The sequence below is a fragment of the Bubalus bubalis genome, chromosome 22 (genome assembly GCF_019923935.1).
Source record: "Bubalus bubalis isolate 160015118507 breed Murrah chromosome 22, NDDB_SH_1, whole genome shotgun sequence".
NCBI classification, from domain to species: Eukaryota; Metazoa; Chordata; class Mammalia; order Artiodactyla; family Bovidae; genus Bubalus; species Bubalus bubalis.
Window position 1 is genome coordinate 42,059,694 of NC_059178.1, and position 26,298 is coordinate 42,085,991.

At 36.9% G+C, this 26,298-nt stretch overlaps 1 protein-coding gene across 8 annotated transcripts in view; it reads left to right on the top strand.

Moving 5' to 3' along the window:
- The window catches only part of KIAA1328 (KIAA1328 ortholog), a 479,088-nt gene that overhangs the window by 301,033 nt on the left and 151,757 nt on the right, over nucleotides 1-26,298 (top strand). For 7 of the 8 annotated variants that reach the window (XM_044934675.2, XM_045164051.1, XM_025273267.3 and 4 more), the window contains 2 exons: nucleotides 16,782-17,455; nucleotides 23,025-23,132. In XM_044934675.2, coding sequence (XP_044790610.2) covers nucleotides 16,782-17,455; nucleotides 23,025-23,132 — 782 coding nt within the window. The remainder of the gene's footprint in view (nucleotides 1-16,781; nucleotides 17,456-23,024; nucleotides 23,133-26,298) is intronic. The other variant, XM_044934670.2, reaches the window with a different exon arrangement.

The following is a 26,298-nucleotide window of genomic DNA, read 5'->3' on the forward strand; positions in this document are numbered from 1 at the left end:
GGTACTCCAGTAAGTATAATTGTGTATACATGTATACATACATACATGCATGTGTATATATGGAAACACAAATGCATAATAACATTAGGTTGCTTGATATTTTACAGATGTTTCCAGTATTCTGCTGCTTTCTCTTCTCTCCTCTCCCTTCTCTCTCACTGATCCACTTACCTTCTTTCTCTCTCTGCTTCATTTTGGATAGGTTGTCATTCTATATCTTCATCATCACAGACCTTTTCTTGTGCAGGTATCTAGAATATTATTAATTTCATGAAGTGAAAATTTCATTTGATACATTGTATTTCTCTTCTCTACAAATTCCATGTTTAAAAAAATATTTTTTTACATTTCTCTCATGTTTCCCATGATATCTTTGAACGTATTTGTAATAGCTCATTTAAGGTCTCTGTTTTGGTCTTCACAGGTAGCGCTAGTGGTAAAGAACCTGCCTGCCAATACAGGAGATGTAAGAAATGCAGGTTTGATCCCTGAGTTAGAGAAGGAAATGGAAACCTACTCCAGTGTTCTTGCCTGGAAAATCCCAGGGACAGAGGAGCCTGGCAAGCTACAGTCTACAGGGTCGCAAAGAGTTGGGCACGATTGAATCGACCTAGTATGCAAGGTCCTTTGTAAATAATTCCATCATTTATCCTTTAGTTCAGTTCAGTCACTCAGTTGTGTCCAATTCTTTGTGATCCCATGGACTGTAGCACACCAGGTTTCCCTGTCCAAAACCAACTTCTGGAACCTGCTCAAACTCATGTTTATCAGTTGGTAATGCCATCCAACCATCTCATCCTCTGCCATCCCCTTCTCCTCCTGCCTTCAATCTTTACCAGCATCTGGGTCTTTTCAAATGAGTCAGTTCTTCACATCAGGTGACCAAAATATTGGAGCTTCAGCTTCAGCATCAGTCCTTCCAATGAATATTCAGGACTGATTTCCTTTATGATGGACTGGTTGGCTCCCCTTGCAGTCCAAGACTCTCAAGAGTCTTTTCAAACACCACAGTTCAAAAGCATCAGTTCTTCAGCACCCAGCTTTCTTTATGGTCCAACTCTCACATCCATACATGACTACTGGAAAAGCCATAGCTTTCACTAGATGGACTTTTGTTGGCAAAGTAATGCCTTGCTTTTTAACATGCTGTCTAGGTTGGTCTTAGCTTTTCTTCCAAGGAGCAACTATCTTTTAATTTCATGACTGCAGTCACCATCTGCAGTGATTTTAGAGCCCAAGAAAAGAAAGTCTGTCACTGTTTCCATTGTTTCCGCATCTATTAGACACAAAGTGAGGGGACCAGATGGCATGATCTTAGTTTTTTGAATGTTGAGTTTTAAGCCAGCCTTTTTATTCTCCTCTTTCACTTTCATCAAGAGTCTCTTTAGTTCTCCTTTACTTTCTGCCTTAAGGGTGGTGTCATCTGCATATCTGAGGTTATTGATATTTCTCCGGGCAATCTTGATTCCAGCTCTTGCTTCATCCAGCCTGGCATTTTGCATGATGTACTCTGTGTATAAGTTAAATAAGCAAGCTGGTGATATACAGCTTTAATGTACTCCTTTCCCAATTTGCAACCAGTCCATTGTCCCATGTCTGGTTCTAACTGTTGCTTCTTGACCTGCATACAGATTTCTCAGGAGGCAGGCAAGATGGTCTGGTATTCCCATTTCTTTTAGAATTTTCTACAGTTTGTTGTGATCCACACAGTCAAAGGCCTTGGCGTAGTCAACAAAGCAGAAGTAGGTGACTTCTGGAACTCTCTTGCTTTATCTATGATCCAACAGATGTTGGCAATTTGATCTCTGGTTCCTCTGCCTTTTCTAAATCCAGCTTGAACATCTGGAATTTCTCGGTGCATGTACTGTTGAAGCCTGGCTTGGAGAATTTGGGCCATTACTTTGCTAGTGTGTCAGATGAATGCAATTGTGCAGTATTTGAATCTTCTTTGGTATTGCCTTTCTTTGGGATTGGAATGAAAACTGACCTTTCAGTTTTCTCTACTGATTGATTTTCTCCTGGTTATGGGTTATATTTTTGTTTCATTTGCCTAAGAATTTAATGTCATACATTATGAATTGTCCATTGTTTCCATACTGAATTTGGTTGTGTTCTTTTGCAAAGTATTGAGGTTTGTTCTGGACAGCAGTAAGTTTGTTTTAAGATTAGTTTGATTAGTTCAAGGTCTACATTTAAGCTGTTTTAGAGTAACTCTAATTTAGTCTCTACTTCAGTGTTAATTTCACCACATACCTACTATGTGGCCCCTTTGTGATATGTTTTGAGTGCTTGTTGTATCCATGAGAACTCTCTAGTCTGGTATGAATTCTGCCTCTCTTGAGTTTTGTGAATTATTCTTTTTGCAGCTCTCCAGAATTATTCTTTCTCTGGAGTTCCTCATGAGTTTTCATTCTTCACATGCACAGACTGGTATTCAGCCAAAGACTCAAGGAGATCCTTATGCTCTCTTGGGTACATGGTCCCTCAACTGCTAGCCATTTCTGCCTTGCCCAGCTCTAATCTCCGACTCCACAACTCAGTAAGATTGTTGGGCTCCATTTGTGTTCTTTCCTCTCTGTGCTGCAATTTATAAGTTCCCTTCCAGCAGAAGACCTAGGCTATTGTTGAATGCACTGAATTTTATTTCTTTCCTCTCAGACATCACATTTCTTTTCTCTCTGCTACTTGTTTCCTACTCTCTGCAATGGGTTTTTCCTACATTTTATCAGTTTTTCTTATTTAAGTTTGGAGGTCAGTTTCTGACCTACTCAGAACTGGAAGCAAAAACCTGTCTCTTTCATTTGTAGTATTTTTCCTAGGTAATAGAATTATTTTAAATTTAAAAATCATTTGTAAGTTTTACTATTGTCTCCTTGAAGGTAAAGTGCCTATTTTTCTGTTGGCTTTTCAGAATTTTTTTTTGTCCTTGATTTTGAGCAGTTTTACTATGATGTGCTCTGTAGATGGATTTTGGCATTCTCAGTATTTATTATCCTTTGGATTCACACTACTTTTTAAATTTGTGGCTTGATAGCAGTTTCAAAAAATTCTCTGCATTATCTCTTCAAATATTACTTCTTCGTTCTCTCTTCTCCTTCTAATACTGTATTTATTTTAGGCTTTTGTCATCCTGTTTTACACACTTGCTGAGATGTCCTATCCCACATACCCTATACACCCTCCCTTATACCTTTATCATTAATGAACTCCAATCTGTCTTCCAAAATTTAGTCTAAATATTCCATCTTTTATGAAAATATACCAACTTGCCCTTCCCCTACTAATGACAAAGGTAACCTCACTAATGATCCTCATCTCTCTGCAATAACAATCTTATCACACAAAATATTTTCCTCCTTAGCCAAAATTTGAGGGCCATGAATGTTGAGACTCTTACCAAGCTTTGTACTCCTGGCAGCTAGGGCAGTAACTCACAGATATTTCCAGATCTTCATCCTCCCCACTCACTTCAATTGCCAGCCTATACCTTTGGGTAAAATTATAGCAGGAGGAGGATGATAATACCTAATATCTTTATCCATAGCATTTTGTTTATAAACACTCTTCCTTTTATTGCTAAACAAATATAGCTTTAGCTGCAAAGGTTTTGTTTATTCCCATGTATCTCACATTTAATGACTTTTAAGAAATTGGTCATTCTTCTCAAAATGTATCGTAACCTTTTCTTCTCATATTTAGCACTAGCTGCTGTTACTGCTGCTGCTAAGTCACTTCAGTCGTGTCCGACTCTGTACGACCCCATAGACGGCAGCCCACCAGGCTCTCCCGTCCCTGGGATTCTCCAGGCAGGAACACTGGAGTGGGTTGCCATTTGCTTCTCCAATGCATGAAAGTTAAAAGTGAAAGTGAAGTCACTCAGTCGTGTCCAATTCTTCACAACCCCATGGACTGCAGTGTACCACGCTCCTCCACCCATGGGATTTTCCAGGCAAGAGTACTGGAGTGGGGTGCCATTGCCTTCTCCGATTTAGCCCTAGAGCAGCACTCAAAAGCGTGGAAGAAAAGGGAAATAAGCTTATTTTAAGTATTTTTAAAAATAGTTCTAGGACTATATTTGTTTGAGAGTATCTTTTACACATTGCAGCACACCACTAATAGAAAAAGAATTGGGGAAAACACAATTAAGTTTACATTTTTGAAAGCCCTGCTTGTCCAAAATTTTCATAAATCTTTCTTCTGAACCTAATGTTGTCTTCTCAAAATATGTCAGCCTTGTTTATGACATGAAAGTCAATTATGTCAAGACTGATTTTTTTTTAATAACTCAAAGTAAGAATCCTGAGGCAGTTGCCTTTTATTCAGGTATTATGTCTTATAACCAGTCTGTTTGCCTATGCCTAATAGAGGTTGATACAGCACACGTCCTGTAGTCTTTCAGTATAGATTCTTGTTTTAAAAACTTTTCATGGAACAGTAATACAGTGATCTGCTTCAAGTTTAAATTCTCATCTCAAAAGCAAAAAGTGCTCCTGTTATTTACTGTTTCACAGCGTGTGTGTGCTAAGTCAGTTCAGTTGTGTCCGACTCTTTGCGACTCTGAATTGTAGCCACCAGGCTCCTCTGTCCATGGGATTCTCCAGGCGAGAATACTGGAGTGGGTTGCCATTTCCTCCTCCAGGGAATCTCCCCAACCCCGGACTGGAACCTGCCTCTTTTATGTCCCCTGCATTGGAAGACAGGTTCTTTACACTAGCACCACCTGTTTCACAGATCCAAACCAACAGACACCTAGATCCCTATTTTTACTGACTATATAATGTTGGAATTTTTCCTGCACTTACAGAATTTTTATTAACCTTTAAAGACTTACTGGAAAAAAGTACTTGTGTAAAAAGTACGTGGCTCCTGCAACAACTACAACACATTTTATAGTAAGTAAAACTAAGTTATCAAATTCCTTAGGATACAAGTTAGGTCATTTAGCTGATGCTGCTCCTGCTTCCTGCTTATTGGTGTGTTCCAATATTTGGAATAAATATTCCAAATATTTATTACTTTAAGTATTTATTTATAAAGACCAGTGTCATTGAAATATGAAATTGAAAGTAATATTGCCGCTTTCCTCAAGTTCTGTACAATGTACTGGGGAGGTCAAAAGTATATGCAAAGAACATTTGTCAAGCACCTATTATCTCTTACCGAGATATAACAATGAACAATAGTAATGGTATCTTTTGAGATCACTGCCCTCAAAGATTTCATAGTTTCCACAAGGAGAAGTGTATATTCTTACATATTACAAAGGAACTTAGAGATGTGAAAACAGCTAATTATGATGGAGCAGGATGAAATAAATACAACAATAAGGGACTGAACACAGTAGTCCTGGGGTGTCTCCTAGGGAAGGCACAGCTCATGTGAGCTGGGGAAACGAGGGAACTACAGTGGAAGGAAGTGGTACTAAGCCAGCCTTAAAACGTGAGTAGAATTTCAAAGCTTAGGAAAAGGAGTTAGGACATTTGAGTACCAGGAAATTGCATCACTAATTTTATCTTCTATTAATTCCTAAGTGAAATCTTTTCTCATGATTTTTTACAGTAAACTAAAATAACTAGTAAAAAGTATTCTGAACTTTCAAAAGTTGGGATTTGGTACTATATAATTAAAGGACTTGTTGTTCAGTTGCTCAGTCGTGTCTGACTCTGTTACCCCATGGACTATATACAACACACTAGGCCTCCCTGTCCCTCACCATCTCCCAGAGTTTGCTCAAACTCATGTCCATTGAGTTGGTGATGCCATCTAACCATCTTGTCCTCTGTCGTCCCCTTGTCCTCCTGCCTTCAATCTTTCCCAGCATCAGGGTCTTTTCCAATGAGTCAGCTCTTTTCATCAGTTCAGTTCAGTCGATCAAGTCGTATCTGACTCTTTGCGACCCCATGGACTGAAGCAGGCCAGGCTTCCTTGTTCATCACCAGCTCCCAGAGCTTGCTCAAGCTCATGTCCATTGTGTCATTGATGCCATCTAACCATCTCATCCTCTGTTGTCCCCTTCTCCTCCTGTGTTCAATCTTTCCCAGCATCAGGGTCTTTTCTAAAGAGTCAGTTCTTCGCATCAGGTGGCCAAAGTTTTGGAGCTTCAGCTTCAGCATCAGTCCTTCCAGTGAATATTCAGGATTGATTTTAGGATTGACAAGTTTGATCTCCTTGCTGTCCAAGGGACTCTCAAGAGTCTTCTTCAGCACCACAGTTTGAAAGCATCAGTTCTTTGGCACTCAGCCATTTTTATTGTCTAGTTCTCACATCTGTACCTGACTACTGGAAAAAACATAGCTGTGACTACATAGACCTTTGTCAGCAAAGTAATGTCTCTGCTTTTTTAATATGTTGTCTAGGTTTCTCGTTTCTTTTCTTTGAAGGAACAAGCGTCTTAATTTCATGACTGTAGTCACTGTCCACAGTGATTTTGGAGCCCAAGAAAATGAAGTCTGTCACTGTTTCCACTGTTTCCCCACCTATTTGCCATGAAGTGATGGGACCGGATGCTATGATCTTAGTTTTTGAAATGTTGAATAGTTTTTTTTTAATTAAAGTAGTAAGAATTCTAAAAAATCTTGAGTTCCCAAGGAAGAGCTTGCCTTCTTAAAGTTCAAATCTCTTCAGTTTGGTAGTTCCTTGTACATTCAGAAATGCTTTTCTCGTTGCATTTTTTAAACATTTTTGGTCTGTAGACATTTATATGAAGGGAAAAATGAACATGAAAGACCCTAATCTTTAGTAAAAGGACTGTGATTCACTTTGAGAAATCTTAATGTAATAAAGAGCCTGGTTTTACCTCCCTTTCATTTCCTACAAGTAGACTGTAGTTTATATTTCTTGATATTTCTTAAATGCTCTTTTTTAAGATAGTTATTTTCTAGTCTCAAAAATACAACACAAATGCTTTTTCCCTCAACCAACAACGTAAATGCATTCTGCCTTTCCCTTAAGGGACAGTTGATCACATTCAAATATTATTTTTATATTTTCTAGACAGTATATTAGGAATTTTTTGTTAAAGCTTTCCTTCATTTGACACAAACTAATCTTTTTTGATCTTTTAAAAGAAGAAAATGTGCATTGAAACATCTTCCTGCATGCTGTTTTTGTTTCCATTTCTGAGCCTGACTGTTACTGGAGGGGTAGATGAGAGGACAGTGAATGGGCCACGGGAGCTCTATTTGCAGCCCCAGGTACTTTGTCCAAACTTCATGCCGGTAGGCGGGGCAAGAGGATAGTTGGTATAAGCTCTAATGGACCATTTTCTTGTGCTGCATCCCTCACTGAATCCAAGTACCACGGGCTTTATTATTCAATATGTCTTATTTTCATTTTGTACCTGTGAAGATTATCCTCACCACTTCTAATTTGTCTCATTTTCTCTGTAAATCTATTTTGCCTGTTTTCTGATCTTCACTAAGTAATTAAAACTAACCTTGTGCATGTTTCCTCTTGTAGATTATGAAAGCCATGTACAAAACTGCTTTTTTTTTCTTTTAGCGATTATGATCATATATGTGGAAGTGACTTGAACTGATACTCCTGTGATGGATTTCTATGGTGAATGTTTGTCCCATCCCATCAAAATATTTAGGACTCGCCTCACAACCATATTGTTGTCTTATTCAATCTTCATTTGTTTCTCTCTCAGATTAAGTGAGCAGATAGATAAATTTAGTTGCTGATGTAAATTCTTGAGCATATGAGCCAAATACAGCAATAGTGTTAAAGACAGAATTTGCTAGGAAAATTAGAACCAAGGGGCATTTAGTAATTTTGTAGTATGTCTGTTGGTTGATAAGTGAACATGTACTGATTGGTACAATTTCTCATCTATCCTTTTCTTTCATTTCCTTGGGGTACAGCAACCCAATCCTTGGGTTTTTCAGCCCTTAAAGATGGCATATACTATAGAGATCATCAAACTCAACCATTTTGTTAACATTTAAAATTACCTAAGAGATGTAAAATGATTTGCCAAAAATAATAGAACTCCTAAGTAGCAGTGCTGGAATTCTCATCGAGGTCTTTTGACCCCAAGTATACTGTCAATTATTCTGTGCTCTCTGTTCATTTTTATAGCAAGTCAACACATGCCAGCTTTCAAAAAATACAGTAATGATTAAAGAGTATGGGGTTTAGCCTTTTTCTGAGTCTGATAATTACTATTAAAAATTTTGCCAGGCCCATGGTGTAGATAGTGAAGGCCAGGGAAGCCTGGAGTGCTGCAGTCCATGGAGCTGCAAAGAGGTGGCCACAACTGCGTGACTGAACAACACGTGGTGTATCCTAAGTATCGGTACAGCGTTTGGTATCCGTTGCTAGTGTTTTGTCTTTTGTACAATCTTGTGTGCCTATATTCTTGTAAATCTCATAATTATTGACTTTAATGTCTTTCAGATTCAATAATTCTAGGTTATGCCACAGTCCCTATGGGAACTAGAATAAGTTATTAGAGCCTTGCAAATGTGTTTGACTGCCGCATTCTGTTATTTTTCTCTTCCACTGATGGCCTGCAGCTTCAGCGGCTGTGCAGTGGAGAAACTTAAACCTCGAGGGCCCATTAGATTTAACTTGTTTACTGCGTTGATATCTATATGTTAAATGACAAGAGAGTTCAGGTTATTGAATAATTTAAAATTCAGCTCTAATTGGTGTCATATGACCTGGAAAAGGCCATGGATGACGCCAGGAGCATGCTGAGAATTTCTTATAAATAATTCATCAATTAGATGATTCATTTGCCTGGATGTCTTGCTGAATGCAAAAGTTTGTAAGTTATAACTGATGATATAACACCTGTAAGTATTTAGTTCATAACGCTAGAAGGTAATCTACCTTGATGATCTTCTAGCAGATCTGCCAGTGTAGGAGAGTTAATTGCACTGGGGAGAAGGAACATTTATTTGGGATGAGACTTTGGCAAACCATACAGTGCAGCTGTTGCATTATGTAGCTTCTGTCAGCTTGACAACCGGTTCTTATAAGCTCACTAAAAATGCAGAATGTCGTTCTGTGCCTTATTCCATATTAACTCCAAATGTTCTGGATAATACATTGACCTGCCCCTCACACAGTAGTTTAGGTTTAGAAATATTTAGCTTCTGGATTTCTGATTTCATCATAAAATGAAGAGCAAAGGGGCAAATTCTGAAGTTACGAAATGATTTTTATTCTTATAAGGCTATCAGTGAGAATATGAGGTTTGTTAATAGGGTGTTTGCTAGGATAGTAAATTATTATTTACCTTTAGAGAAATGAATACCAATAAGATCTGTTGGTACTTTTGGCTAATCCTATGGTTAACAACTCATAAATGCATTCTAAGTAATCTCTTCCTAATTATGCAAAGTAAATAACAACCTGTTGCAGGAAATAATTATTGCAGTTTAGTTTGCCTCTCTCCTTATGGCTAATAGCAAAGATTGGCTGAGCCCGTAAAAATGATTTGTGCATATTTATAAAACATGACTGTTTACTTGTTGATGCTATTTTCATGACATAATACTGTGGTTTTTTGTGAGAACACAGGAAAGCCCTAGATTATCCTAGGAAAGTATTACAACACACCTGTTTGTGCTTTCATGCATGTATACAAGGTCATATCATAAATGTTTGTGAAAAAAATCCTTTATTTCCTATGAAGTCTTTAAAAAAATCTGTCACATTTTAAAAAGGGATCATAAAGATTCAGAAAATGCAATTCAGAAATTTACCAACCTTCAGTATCAGAAAATTCTTAATATCTCATATAAGTCTCTCACACTTTTTTTAAACCTTATACTTTTCTCATTGGTGTTTTTTTTTTATCTAGTCATTGACTAGTGTCTACCCAGGTTAAGGCACATTATGCTTCTACTCTGTTGTAAGCCAAGTGTTGCCAGCATTTTCTCCTCATCCTTCTTTTGTGCTGTGAATCCCACAGCATGCCCTGTCAAAAATTTTATTGGCTTCATTTCTGCCACATCTAGAGAGTAAAGATGTAGCCAAGATTGTGGTACATTTTGTATAAGACAAATCCTAATATGCTACTGTTTTGAACTTACTGTTTTCCACAGATCATTTTTTGTCTAAACTTTTTTTTTTAATTTATATGATGTGTTTTTCCTAAGTATATTCTTCTACATGCTTTTCTGCTAAATATCATTCCATTTATTTCTCTTTTTATAATTTTATTTAATTATTGACTGTGCTGAGTCTTCACTGCTGCACGAGTTTACCATTGTTGTGGCTTCTCTTGTTGCTGAGCATAGGCTGTAGGCACTCGGGCTTCAGTGATTGTAACTCACAGGCTCCAGAGCACTTGGGCTTCAAGTAATGGCAGGCTCAGGAGTTGTGGCACACAGGCTTAGTTGTTCCACAGCACATGGGATCTTCCCAGACCAGGGACTGAACCCATGTCCCCTGCATTGGCAGGTGGATTCTTAACTGCTGGACCACCAGGGAAGTCCCTGTTTATTTCTGATTAAGCAGTCAATCCAACTCATTTTCATCACACAGAAAACATATAAATAGATAGTATGTCCCAAGTCATATTGTTCAGTTTGTTTAGTTTTGAGCATATCCTAGGATATTCATAGACTCCTTTAATTGGAAGAGCACTCAACATAATTATCAAGTTCAGTTGGCAAACCATGGCTTGCCAGATCTAGCCAACTGCATTGTTTCATACAACTTACAAGCTAAGAATGGTTTTAACTTTTTAAATGGTTAGAGGAAAAAAGACTATTTCTTGAAATGAGAAAATTACATGAAATTCAAATTTCAGTATCCACAAATAAGGTTTTTCTAGAATAGCTGTTGATTTCACAGTACAAAAGCAGAACTAAGTAGTTATGACAAAGACTTTATGTACTGCAAAGTTTAAAATGTTGTCTGACCCTTTGCAGAAGAAACTTGCTGTCCCCTGCTATATAGCTATGAGAATATAGCCACATGCAGCACCATGTATGAAGTTGCCAAATATAATGCTGGGTGAAAGAAGTTTAAAAAGAATATATATTATATGGTTTTATTTATACTTCAGAAATAACCAAGTACAACTGAACTCTACTATGTATTTCAGCAGAGAAGTATTAAAGCAAAGGAGAAATTCTCATTAGAGTCAAGATAATCATTCCCTGTTTTGGCAAGAGAGGTAGAGAGTGGTGATAGCTCAGGATCGTCAGAGGTCTTCTGCATACAGAAGGGTCATCTTCTGTGTGCAGGATGGTAGTTACACTGGACATTGCCTTGTGATTATTCACTAAGCTGATCTTATTTGTTTTGTGTACTTCTATGTTTATGGTATTTCATACTAAAGAAATTTTTTAAAGTCTACAACAGGAAGTAATGTGTTAAGTATTTGGAGTAAGTCTAAGGGTTTGGAGTGAGATATAGTCCCATGTCTGATATAGAGTATTGACATGAGCTTGGGAAAGTTGTGTTGATTCCTTGAACTTCATTTTCTCATCAGTAAAATGCCAATTAATACCTTATAAAATTGCTGTTAAGAATAATAGGTTAAATATGTAAAACATTTAACATAGTATATGGCCATAGTATATGGCTGGGTTGAAAACAGCCAGAGTGACAGTGTGTTCTGGGAGCATGTTCTGCATTTAGTGGTCAGTGAAGGTGACCAGTTAGAGCTAAGTAGGCTTATCAGAAATAGTTTGCATGAAATTGTCTTCTGCAACCTTCATTTTTCATTTCTTATTTTCAGTCCTTTAATAATTACTTTAAATTATTTAAATATATTGGTTCCAACAATAACTTCATGAAAGAAAATATCCAAATGACCGGCAAGCATATGTTCTTTAATATCATTACATATCAGGGAAATGGAAAATAAAGCCATTATGATATTTCAGCACACATACACCAGATAGACTAAAAATGAAACACACTAGCAAGTATTACTGTGAATGTGAAGTAACTGCAACTCTCTTAATTTCCTGATGGGGATGTGAAACAGAATGATCAGTTTAGAAAACTTACTGGCTATTTCTAACAGAGTTAAATATGTGCCACGTGACTTCAAAAAAGAGAGAATATTGTATGAGAATATTCATAAAGGCTTTATTTTTAATAGTCCTAGACTGGTAAAAACCTAATCCAGTAAAAAGAATGGGTAAACAAATTTTGCTTAATTCATACAATGAAGTCTATGCAGCAATGAGAAAAGAATATTGATATACAAAGCAACATAGAAGATACTCAAATATTATGTTGAGCTTAAGAAGCCAGGTACAAAAGAGTAGCATGCAGTATGATTCCATTAGTATGAAGTTCAGCTTAGGTAAAACCAATCTGTGATCCTAAGAGTCAGAATATGGTTCCTCCTGGGAGTGTGAGGATGTGATATTGACTAGAAAGCACACAAAGGAACTTTCTAGGATATTGGAATTGTTCTATAATTTGATCTGGGTGATGATTACATGGGTAAATGCAAGTAAAGATCTGTGCATTTTATTATACATGTTATGCCTTCATTTAAAAAAAAATCTAATGGTTTTTAAGTTAGTGTTATATATCTGAAAAATTCATATAAAACCCATATGCTAGAGACAGCAGTTTGGGATTTATTGTTAGTTTAAACCTTAGTTAAGAGAAGTTATATTTGTAAATATATAGAAAGCATGAAGCAGAAAGAAAAATACATCTGTTTCATTTAGGCCCACTGGGACTTCCATGTGTTCCAGAGGCAATGTTTTTCAACTCCACTAATAAAATAATTTCTTATATTCATATTCCAACAGCAAGTTTTATTTCTTTTCTCTTCTTCCTTAGTAGCTCATGATTCAGCCTAATCATGGATTCTAATTTTCTTTTCTTTAGTTACTGTGACCTGTAACCCAATTTGAATTTTTCTCCTAAGCTGATAAAGTCAACCCAGAGTTATTGAGAATGTACTTGCTATGTGCAAGCCCCAGTGCTATATGATATGCCTTCAAAATTTGTTGTGGCAGGGAAGTCAGTGATAATAACAGTAGTGGTCATAGGAAACGTTTTAAAAATATGAACTTTGTATTAAGCACTGTCCAAAGCACTTTATATTTAAATTATCTAATCATCACAACAACCCTAAGAGACAATGCAAGATGTTAGTGTAAGACTGACATCCTTTGTATGAATGAGAAAGATGAAGGACATCTCAACTATCTCAAGAAGTTCAACTCTGGCCCTACTGAAAACCTCACTGTAGCAAAATAAAGATTGATAACTGAACTCATTCTCTTTTAAGACAATTTAGAGATAATCTGTTGTAACTGAACATGCCCTCGGTGATCTCAACCCCCACACACATACACACATGCACCACAGGGTTCTGTTTGAAAGAAGTTTGGGTAAATAGAAGGTTTGTGTTTCCTTTTGTACATTAGTACCCTTATAAATAGACACTCTTGATAAGTGCTCATCTGTCTCACCACAATGTTCAGTTTTGATGTAGGTGCTATTTTTAATCCTTATTTTACTGTTGAGGAACCTGAGGCTCGGACAAGTTGAATAATATTCTATATAGTTTTTTATTGCTGTATAACAACTTACTACAAACTTAGCAGCTTAAAACAGCACACATTTGCAGTCTCATCGTGGGTCTGTGAGTCTCATCTGTGGGTCTGTGAGTCTGGCACAGCTTAGTTGAATCCTATGCTCAGGGTCTTAGAAGGGTGCTATCAAGGTGTCATTTGGGCTGTATTCAGCCGGGAGCTCTAGGTCCTCTTCCAAATTCACAAGATTTTTTACAGAATTTACTTTCTTGTATGTGTATGGTAGATGCCTTGTTTTCTTGCTCCCTGTTGCCTGGAAACTGCCTTCTGCTCCAGAAGTCATTGCCATATGAGCCCCTCCATAAGCCCTCCCACCCTGTATATAATAGTTTGCCTCTGCTAATCCCCAGCCCCCATTCCTTCACTCCCCTACCTCTGTTCTCCCTTGGCAACCACAGGTCTGTTCTCTCTACCTGTGAGTCTGGGATTCTCTTCAGCTCAGTTCAGTTACTCAGTCATGTCCAACTCTTTGCAACCCCATGAACTGCACCACGCCAGACTTCACCAACTCCCGGAGCTTGTTCAAACTCATGTCCATGTTGCCATCCAACCATCTCATCCTCTGTCATCCCCTTCTCCTGCCTTCAATCTTACCCAGCATCAGGTGGCCAATGACTATTCAGGACTGAGTCTGGGGTTAGCAGAGGCAAACTCTTACATATAGGATGGGCAAAAACAAGTTCCTACCATCTAGTGCAGGAAAGTATATTCAATATCCTGAATATGAAAAGGAGTATTTGCTTTCATATTCTTTTCCATTATGTTTTGTCATAAATGAGTCACTTTGTAGTACAGAAGAAATTAACACACATTGTAAATCAACTACAGTTCAATAAAATCTACCAAAAAACAAAAAAGCTCTCCCATAACACAATAGCTTATTTCTTCAACACCAGCAAGAGAATCACTGACCTTGGGGAGAACACCAGACCTGCTATGAAAAGGCTTACCTGAGTAGGTGAAATCATCTTCCTTTTTGTTAATTCAGAGTTAGCTGGTAAGGAGCCTTAGTTATATATGTAAAGTCCATTTTGGCATGTACGTAACATAACCACAGGATTGATCACTGATCATATTCACAAGTTCTACCCTGCTCAAGGCGAGGAGATAATACAGGGTAGGGACAACAAGATTATGGAAATCTTGGGGACCATCTTAGAATTCTGCTTAGCAATATGCACAGCTCCCTAGCAGGTAATTGGCAAAGCAGTGTTCTCTTTGAGCAAAGCACGCATGAAAATGTTTACGTTGAAGTGCCTCTCAAAAACATAGAAGCTAACTACAAAAAAAATTTGTTTTAGAAATCTTCCAAATACCTGACATTTGTGACTAATGTAACAATCAGCACCATTAAAGTAAGTATAAGCTTTGTTAGTACCTAACAATGCACATATGTAAATAAAGTTAAGTAACAAAAACATGAATAAAAAATACTACATACATGGTATCTACTGTTACATTAATGATACGTGGATTAGAAAATATATGATGATGTAAAATAGTTGATTTATGTTTCTGGACTCAAAGCATTTATCTGTCGTTTTAAAAGTATAACCTTTAAAAAGTCAGTTTATCATACAGAATAGCAGATGGTAAACATTTCTGTTGACAATAAGTGCTACAGAAGTTCAGAATAGGGGAGATTAATGTGGAGTAGAGTTCTTCCTTAGGTGTAAAATAAGGTTAATTTTTCATGAGGTAGTTTATCATAAATTTTGCGCTCAAACTAGTTCCTTTTATGTAGTTTGTCATCTGCTCAGTACACAAGATTGCATGCCTTCTATGGAGACCCAGGTCATCGCCACATATGTGGCTGATTCTCATTTAAACAGAACTCCTTTAACATTGTTTTAGAACTTCACTTGAAATCTTGAGTCATTGTACTAGCCCTCTTTTATTATAGGCTAGTAAACATTGTATTGCCATATATCTGTTAGTTGATACTTTCTACCAATCAGTTCTTCATTTTCAACTATTGCAAAATAAATTGGTGGGATTTTTTTTCCCCCTCTCTGCTAGGGATCTCGATTATTCATTCTTCCTATAACTCTAGGATACATAACCATCTCAACTGTTTATGAATTAGTTCTTATTTTAAAAGTTGTGGCAAACCAAATAATGGCCTTCCAAATATGTCCATGTCCTATCTGGAACCTGTGAATGTCACTTTATATGGCACAGAGACTCTGTATGACCAGAGACTTTACACATGCCATTCAGGATCTTAAGATGATGAAATTATCCAGGATTCCATGGGTAAGCCTGATGTAATCAGGATGGTCCTTATAGGAGGGACAAAGGAGGAGTCTAATGGCCCACTGTACAGACCAGTGGTTCTTAGAGTTTGGTTCCAGGTTTGCAGCACCACCCAGGAGCTTGTTAACAGAGCACATTCTTCAGCTCTACTCTAGAGTTACTGAACTGGAAACTCTAGGGAGTAAACCAAGCAATTCACATTTAACAATCCCTCCAGGTGATTCTGATTCGTGCTAAAGTTTGAGCATCACTGCTAAAAACTAAGTTTTGCTCTCCCGAGTAGAACAAGCTTGAGGCTAAAATGCTGGGAAGGCTCATTCTATTGGCTTGTCAAAGGTAATTTGCAACTGCTTCCTTTCCGCCTGACTTCTATCAGACTGTAATCATTTGAACAGCTTAATTGAGAAATCACTTATGTTTATAGCTGAAATTAAATGTTTTGTATTTAAATAACTACTTTTGATTAGAATCATATTTTGTGGAAAGTGGTTGGTTTTATCTGTGTACTGTAAAAATATTTATAAAAACTCATCAAATTTCTAGCAGTAACTAACATCCTATTCAGCATAAGGTGAAATGTTTTACATCAAATCTCATGCTGTGTAATGGCCAATCAAAAGGTATTTAAGGTGGCTGAATGGATTTCTTGGCTTAGTATTCAAAATTAAACATTATAAGACATTAACATTTACTGTTTTTCTTCTTCTCAAAGTTGATGTTATGTAACCCTTATTTGCAACTCCTAAAGTCTTGCTTAAGCAGAGAGTGGCAACACTTTCTTTTTCTCATTCTTGTGAATTTACTGAAATGTAGATTGTTTGAAAATGAGTTTAGCCTTGTGGCACATGTCTGTTTAGTTGTGAATACTATCTTTATTAAGAAGACAAAACCACAGCTTTGTCTTGGTAAACATGTATCACTGATTCCTGAAGAGTCAAAAGAACTCCCTCTATTGTGCTCTTATTTGACAAGTGATCTTGTGGTTCCTTTTAGGTATCCAATAGGAAAAGCACTCTCCCGTCTGCATCTTTGGAACTGGATGGTTCCTACTTGAGTGTACCCAAACCACAGATCAACACTCAAACCAAGCAGAAGCCTAAGTCTGCAACTCAGGACTCAGCTTTGGAATCCCTTGTAGAATTTAGGAATAATTCTTTGAAACCAGCAACCCTTCATTATTCCAAAGAGGATATGGGCAAGGTGCCCTCAGAGACCAGAACATGTAATTACAGATCCCCAGGGAAAAAACTAGTAGACGCAGTCCCTACAGAGAAAGCCCCTCCCAAAGAACTGATGATGAAGGAATCCCAGCACCTTCAGGCTCCTCTGTCTGGTCAGTGTTGTGGCCATGGACTTTCTGAAAATGCAGATCATGTTTATGAGAGCCATCCGACAAACATGGGCCGTCAGTATTCCAAGACACACCTGGACTCATGCAGGTATTGTGGGCTTTCCTGGGCGTCTCTGATGCATGGCCACGGGGCCCTGCCACCTAATGAAAATGATGTCAGAAAGCAGCTCTCAGAAGATAGAAGGCAGCAACTTATGCTTCAGAAAATGGAGCTGGAAATTGAAAAGGAGCGCCTTCAGCATCTGTTGGCCCAGCAGGAGACAAAACTTCTCCTGAAACAGCAGCAGCTTCATCAGTCTCGACTGGACTATAACTGGTGAGTTCTGCCTGTTTATTTCAGCAGTATCTGTAGTTTGGAGAATACAGTATAAAATGACAGCTGTGTTACTGTAACAGATGTGTAGGAACAGAAGTTCCTCAGAATCTTGGTTTGCTCAAGATACATAGCAGCTATGACTTCCAAATAAATTGCACTGTCTTTTGGGAAAGAACTGAAAGATTACCTTGTCTTCCAAAATGTTAGCTTAGAGTATCTACTTCTCACCTGTCTGGTGTAGTTTTGGCTGGATTCTAAAGACAGTATTTTTCAACATTGTTACCATTACACAAAATACTTTGCTATTTGATGTCATTGTAGAGAATATTAAGCATTAAATAAAAACTTAATATTTTAGGATGTAAAATGAGACTCAGTGTGACTAGGTGTCATCATTACATATAACAAAGAGAACCTGCTAAATTCAACCTTTTCTTTTTTTTTTTTAAATTTTATTTTATTTTTAAACTTTACATAACTGTATTAGTTTTGCCAAATATCAAAATGAATCCACCACAGGTATACATGTGTTCCCCATCCTGAACCCTCCTCCCTCCTCCCTCCCCATTCCATCCCTCTGGGTCGTCCCAGTGCACCAGCCCCAAGCATCCTGTTCAATAGCCAATTATTATACACCTTCCCACATTTAAACTGCTCTTCCTCTGACAATTTTTCCCTAAGAACAATGTTTCAAAAGCTAAAGCCCTATTTAATATCATGTAGTGTTCATTATAGTTTTACATACAGAGTCAAACTTTGTTGTTATCTTAATTTCAAATACCAATAGATCAATGCAGTTGTATTTAAACATAAGAAAATATAGCATTTATGTCTTTTTATAAGTAAATTTCAAGGAAAGGGTGTGTGTATCTGTGTGTGTGTGTATCCCTGCCATTTTCTCCTTGGTCAAGCATACCTTTTCCCCTTTGTACACATTCTTAGACATGTTGATGCTTACACACCTAATATTAGTATTATTTTCTTTTACTTCTTGGAGTTAATTTTCTTTCATTTTCGGATCCTGCTCAATATTTTTTAAATCCTAATGTCTTTGAAAGGTCCACCTTACTTGTTTTCTCCAGTGCAGTACTGACTTCCCTAGGAAGCAAACGTTATCTTCCTCTTTCTCTTCCTTTATGATCAATTTTATTCTTCACTGTTGAACCTGGAGGCTTTTAAAGTAAGTGAAAATGAAGGCTCTTGTGACAGGATTGTCACCAAAGGCTGAAATGTTACTCCAATTTTATGACCCCAATCTCTAATCCTCCAGTTAACGTGTAGTTTCTCCTGAGAACTTCATTCTACAAACATTTATTGAATGTCTGTGTTATGTGAGGAATGGTTCTAGGTAGTTGAGATAGATAAAAGAATTTATGTAGACTTTAAAGAGATCACAGTCTAGCTTGGGAGAATGGATAATTTTATGTTAGACATCATGTTCATTTGAACAGCATTGTATATTCAAGTAATGCTCCTTAATAATAAAGTGCTTGTTGTTCTCTTGATCACCCTAGCTTAGATGAAAGCACTGTGAAACACAAATTTTGAACAAGTTTTGTGTATAGAGATTTCTTAAAACTTTTTATTTTTAAATAATTACAAGATTGATAGGAGTTGCAAAAATAGTACAGAGATTTTATGTGCCATCACCCAGTTTCTCCCAACGGCTACATTTTATACAACCATAATATATTGTCAAAGCTAGGAAATTAACATTGATACAATGTGTGTGTGTGTTTCTGTGTCATTTTATCACATGTGAATTTGTGTAACCACCTCCACAGTCAAAACACAGAACTATTTCAGCACCACCAAGATTTCATTTGTACTATTCTGGGTTTTTTGTTTTTTAACTTTGTATTGGAGCATGGTTGATTAACAATGTATTAGTTTTAGGTGTATAGGAAAGTAATACACATATAGATGTGTATTTTCTTTTTCCAATTATTTTCCCGATTAGATTATTACTATGTCCTCATCTGTTTTTTAATATGTGTTATGTATTTATTTGGTTGGTTGCACTGGCTCCTTAGTTGTGGCACAGGAGATCTTCCATCTTTGTTGTGATGTGAGACATCCTTAGTTGCAGCATGTGAACTCTTAGTTGCGGCCTGCAAACTCTTGGTTGTGGCATTCTGGTTTCCTGACCAGAAATGGAACCTAGGCCTCCTCCACTGGGATCGTGGAGTCTTAGCCACTGGACCACCAGGGAGGTCCGGGCTGTTAGAGTCACTCTTTGCCCCAACCTGTCCCTAACCCTGCTGCTGCTGCTGCTAAGTCTCTTCAGTTGTGTCCGACTCTGTGCAACCCCATAGATGACAGCCAACCAGGCTCCCCTGTCCCTGAGATTCTCCAGGGAAGAACACTGGAATGGGTTGCCATTTCCTTCTCCAATGCATGAAAGTGAAAAGTGAAAGTCAAGTCGCTCAGTCGTGTCCGACTCTTCGCGACCCCATGGACTGCAGCCCACCAGGCTCCTCCATCCATGGGATTTTCCAGGCAAGAGTGCTGGAGTGGGGTGCCATTGCCTTCTCCGGTCTCTAACCCTGGGAACTCCTAATCTGTTGTCTATTTCTAGATTGTTATTTTGAGAATTTTATATAAATGGAATTATACACAATGTTAAATTTTGATATTGGCTTTTCTCATTCAGCATAATGCTGAGATCCATCTATATTGATACATATATTGTACCTTTTGATTTCTGAGTACTAGTCCATGATAAAGATATACCGTGGTTTGTTTAACCATTTGTCTATTAGACAGTTTCCTTGTTTTCAGTTTTTTCAGTTACAAATAGAGCTTCCATGTACATTCTTATACAAGTTTTTGTGTGGCCTAAGTTTTTTGTGTCTACAAGTGAGAACTAGGAGTATGATTGCTAAATCATATAAGAGATCATATTTAGCTTATACTCATTTAGTTTACAACACGGGAGACCCAGGTTCGAACCCTGAGTCGGGAAGATCCTCTGGAGAAGGAAATGGCACCCCACTCCAGTACTCTTGCCTGGAAAATCCCAAGGACGGACAAGTGTGGTAGGCTACAGTCCATGGGGTCACAAAAGTCAGACACAACTGAGCAACTTCACTTTCACTTTCGTTTAGTTTAAAATACTTCTCCTACCAGTAACATGAGAAAGATCGTTTCTCCACACCCTTGTCAGCATTTGATTGTGTCACAAATTTGTATTTGATGTGTTCTGCGCCTGTGTGCAGTGACATTTCATTGTCATCTTAGTTTCCATTTTCCTTATGGCTGGTGATCCTCGATATCCTTTCATTTGCTAGTTTGCCCTCTGTCCATTATTTTGGGTAAACTGTCTCTTTAGTATCTCTTGCCATAGTCTAACTAGACTGTTTGGATTGTTTTCCTGTTGAGTTTTGAGAGTTCTTTATATATTCAAAATATATTAAGTCCTTTTTCAGATAGGTAGGTGGATTTGCAAGTAATTTCTCCTAGTCTCTTTTCTTTTCAATCTCAAAGGGATCTTTCACAAAGCAAAAGTTTTAAATTTTGATAACAGTTCATTTTTAATTTTTATTCCTTTTAGATTGCATGAAGTTTTTATGATGACCATTGGATTTTGTTAAGTATCTTTTATGAGATAATTGACATGATTGTTTGATTTTTCTTTTTTAGCCTGCCAATACAGTGGATTGCATTGATTGCCTTTATATATATATATATTTACCTAGCCTTATATCCTTATATCCCTGGAATAAATCTCCTGGCTTATAGTGTATAATACTTTTTATGCATTCAGTTCAGTTCAGTCACTCAGTCGTGTCTGACTCTTTGCAACACCACGGACTGCAGCACACCAGGCTTCCCTATCCATCGCCAACTCCCAGAGCTTACTCAAACTCATGTCTATCGAGTTGGTGATGCCATCCAACCATCTCATCCTCTGTCATCCCCTTCTCATGTCTTCAGTCTTTACCACCATCAGGATCTTTTCCAATGAGTCAGTTCTTCGCATCAGGTGGCCAAAGTATTGGAGTTTCAGCTTCAGCATCAGTCTTTCCAATGAATATTCAGGATTGATTTCCTTTAGGAAGGGCTGGTTTGATCTCCTTGCAGTCCAAGGGACTATAAAGAGTTTTCTCCAACACCATAGTTCAAAAGCATCAGTTCTTCAGCACTCAGCTTTCTTTATAGCCCAACGCTCACATCCATACAAGCCTACTGGAAAAACCATAGCTTTGACTAAATGGACCTTTGTCGACAAAGTAATGTGCATTAACAACTTCTTTTTACTAATATTTTATTGAGAATATTTACATCAATATTTCTGAGGTCTGTAGTTTTATTTTTTCATACTTTGTTTGTCTGGTTTTGGTATCAAGGTAATGTTCTTGTTGTTCAGTCGTGACTGACTCTTTGCAACCCCATGGTCTATAGCACACCAGGATTCCCTGTCCTTCACCAGCTCCCGAAGCTTGTTCAAATTGAGTCAGTGATGGCATCCAACCATCTCGTCCTCTGTCATCCCCTTCTCCTCTTGCCTTCAATCTTTCCCAGCATCAGGGTCTTTTCCAACCATTGTCATCTGTCAACACACAAAGATATTACATAATTATTGACTATATTCCCCACACTGTACATTTCAAAGCCATGAGTCATTTATTTTGCAACTGAAAATTTCTACCTCAGTCTCCCACACCCATTTCTCAGCTCTCATGACCGTTTTCTCCTCTGTTTGTTCTCTATATCTATGACTCTGTTTCTGTTTAGTTATGTTTGTTCTTTTGTTTTTTAGTGAAATCATACAGTATTTATCTTTCTCTGTATGACCTATTTCCCTTAGCATAATACTCTCCAAGTCCATCCATGTTGTTACAGATGGCAGATTTTATTCTTTTTATGGCTAATACTCTGTTGTATACATATACTGCATCTTCTGTATCCATTCACCTACTGGTGGACACTTATGTTGCTTCCGTATCTTGGCTATTCAAGTAAATAATGCTGTGGTGAAAACAGGGATGCATATATCTTTTCTAATTAGTGTTTTTGGTTTCTTCAGATAAATACCAGGAATGGGATTGCTAGATCATATAGTAGTTCTATTTTTAATTAATTGAGGAATCTCTTGACTTATTGAAGAGTATCTGTGCTGCTTTCTGTAGCAGCTGCACCGTCTACTTTCCCTGCAGCAGGGCACAAGTACTCCCTTTCCTTCACACCCTCGCCAGCACTTGTCTTCTTTTTCATAATGGCCCTTCTGACAGGTGTGAGGTGATATCTCAGTGTGGTTTTATTTTCATTTCCCTAGTGATTAGTGATGTTAAGCATCTTTCATGTGCCATCTGTATGTCTTCTTTGAACAAATGTCTATTCAGATCCTCTGCTGATTTTTTTTAACGTGGTAGTTTGGTGTTTTATTGCAGAATTGTATGCTTGTACTGTTTTGATGACTATAGCTTATAATAGAGTTTGAATCAGAAAATGCAATGCTCCCATCTTTGTTCTTCTTTCTCAAGGTTTAGCTATTCAGGTCTTTTGTGGGTCCATACAGATTTTAGGATTGTTTGGTCTATTTCTATGTCTAAATTTATTTTTACAGGTTAAGGACTCAAGCTGTATTTAAGTCAAGAGAACTGGTTGCTAATAAAGAGATTACTAAACCTCGAGAGCTCAGTCTGGATGTGAATGGGAGTGGCTCTGGACCAAGGTAAATTTGGGCGGTTGGTGAAGGTACAGTATATAGGACACAGATCTTAAGGATATGCTTGGTATATATTTATAGCTTCATACTGGTGAATCTAGTTTTCTGATCATATGTATAAATATATTCACATTATAAAACTTTGAAAAATATTGATAAGTGTAAAGAAGAAAATAAAAATCTTTCATAATCCTTCCATTCAGAGATAGTCCTTTGAACCCTTTTTCCCATTCTGTCTCTTTTATAATATTATTTTCTATATTACAGTAGGGATTATGCTTATACCGAATTTATTTTTTGCTTTTTTCAGTGTATCATAATTTCTGATGTCCTTTATAATGAAAAACTTGATGTTAATCCATTTAAAAAATATTTATTATGTGTCAGCTATTACTCAGTATTTATTAATTAACCTATTATTAGATAATACAAGGTTTTAGGTCTCAAAGAGTTGGACATGACTGAGTGATGTTTGCTTTCACTTTCATTATAGATTATGCTTTGAAGAAAATTTCTGTAAATACATTTCTTACCTATCTCCACCTATTTCCTGGGCATAGATTTCTGCAAGCAGAACTACTAGCTTAAAGCACATGTGAATCCTTTTAAAATTCATGATTCACATTGCCAAATGGCTTTTCATAAAAATTAAATTAACTTAAAACTCCCAAACCAATGTTTAAGAATGCTATTTTCATGAAATATAAAGAATTTTTGGCCAATATTTTTTCAAATACATTTTTTTCCTTATTCTCTTTATCCTCTCCTTTTGGAACTCTGTTTATATGTATATTACTATAGATCTTTACTCTGCTAACTTTTGAAAACCTATTTTTCTTTATTCATATTGAATAATTTCTATTGATCTATCCTCAAATTCATCAAATCTTTTGTTGTTTCTAATTTGCTCATAAGCCCATACAGAGATTTTTTTTTTTTTTTCGGATACTGGATTTTTGGGGTTTAGATTTTCCATTTGTATGTTTGTTATACTTTCTATTTCTGTGTTAAATTTTTCTATTTTCTTCATTACAAGTGTATTTTTTCCTTAAACTCTTTGTCTGCTAATTTTAACACCTGGATCATCTTGAGGTTTGTCTCCACTGATTGAATTTTATTTGAGTTGGTCATGTTTTCCAGTTTCTTTATATATTTAGTAATTTTGGGTCATTTCCTGGTCATTGTGAATAACTCTAGAATTCAGTTATATAGGCATATCTCATTTTATTATGCTTCACTTTATCGTGCTTCACAAATAATTTTATATTTTACAAATTGAAGGCTTTTGGCAATCTTGCCTCAAGTAAGTCTTTCAGCACCATTTTTCCAACAGCATCGGTCACTTTGTGTCTCTGTGTTACATTTTGTTAATTCTGGCAATGTTGCTAACATTATTACTGTTGTTGTTGCTAATAGTAGTAGTATTATATTTGTTACAGCGCTTGGTGATCTTAGATTTTACTATTGGGAAAGGATTATAACTTGCTGAAAGCTCAGATGATGATTAACTAGCATCTTTTTAGCTATAAAGTACTTTTTAATTAAAGCTTGTCATTTTTTTACAAATATGCTATTGCACATTTAATAGACTACAGTAGAATGTAAACATAATTTTTATATGTACCAGGAAACCAAAATATTTGTCTGACTACCTTTTTTGCAATATTCACTTTATTGTGGTGGTCTGGAACCAAAACTGCAATGTCTTCAAGGTATGCCTGTATTTATCTGAACAATGGTAATATTTTGTGTACGTGTGGGCAGTTAATTTAACTGAACTCCAATCCAAGTTCTGTGTCCCTGGAGTAACTGGTGATGATAATCACTGTTGAGTTATTTTAACTTTAATTATGATGCTTGAGTCTGCCATGATCATGGGCTTCCCTCGGAGCTCAGCTGGTAAAGAATCCGCCTGCAATGTGGGAGACCTGGGTTCGATCCCTGGTTGGGAGGATCCCCTGGAGAAGGGTGTAGCTACCCACTCCAGTATTCTGGCCTGGAAAATTCCATGGTCTGTATAGTCCAAGGGGTCGTAAAGAGTTGGACAAGACTGAGACTTTCACTTTCATTTTTCAGGATGCTTGAGTCTGCTCTGATCATGTGTAAGTTCAGGGGTCAGCCTGACCTGGCAAGATTGTTACATAGAATTTAAGCCTTTCCTATTTCTCTCCTCTCCAAGATTTTTCACTTTTTAGCTCCTTTCGTCAGCCTATACTCTATCCTCTTGTTCTTTAAGCCTGCTTTCAGCTAAAAACCATTAAAAAAATTGGGAACTCACCCAGTGCCACTGTTTTCTTTCAAGTGCTGACCCTCTAGCAGTTTCTGCCTGCTGTTGGCCACATTGCTTTTCAGTGTGTTCAAGTTATTTTTTTCCTCCCAGAGTTTATAGTTGTCTCATATAGGAGATTTGGACCTGTAGAAGCTCCTCAACCATTATCAGGAGCAGAACCCAAGAATTCTTATTTTTGCACATTTTGCTATAATTAATTTTTTCAGTTGTGGTAAAATACACATAAAATTTACCATCTCACCCATTTTTTAGTTTACTGTTCAATAATAGTAAACATATTTACAGTGTTGTGAAGCCAGTCTCCAAAACACTTTTATCCTGCAAAACTGAAACTCTGTGACCATTAATAACTACTCTTAATTTCCTCTTACACCCGGCCCCCGGCAACAGCCGTTTTCTTTTCTGTTTCTAGGTACCTCATGTGAGTAGAATCATGCAGTATTTTTGTTGCTTATAATTTATCATTTTTATTGAAGTATAGTTGATTTATAATGTTATGTTAGTGTCAGGTATATAGTGAAGGGATTCAGATATATATATATATATATATATAATATTTTTCAGATTCTTTTTGTGTGTAGGTTATTACAAAATAACAAGTATAGTTCCCTGTGCTATACAGTAATAGGTCCTTGTTTCTTTTATATATATTATTGTGTATATGTTACTCCCAAATTTCTAATTTATCTCTCCTCAGCACCTTTCCCCTTTGGTAATCATAAGTTTGTTTTCTATGTCTGTTACTCTATTTCTGTTTTGTAAATAAGTTCATTTGTACCATTTTCTTAGATTCCATATTTAAGTAATATCATAGGACATTTGTTCCTCTCTAACTTTCTTCACTCAGCGTGATAATCTCTAGGTCCATCAATGTTGCTGCAA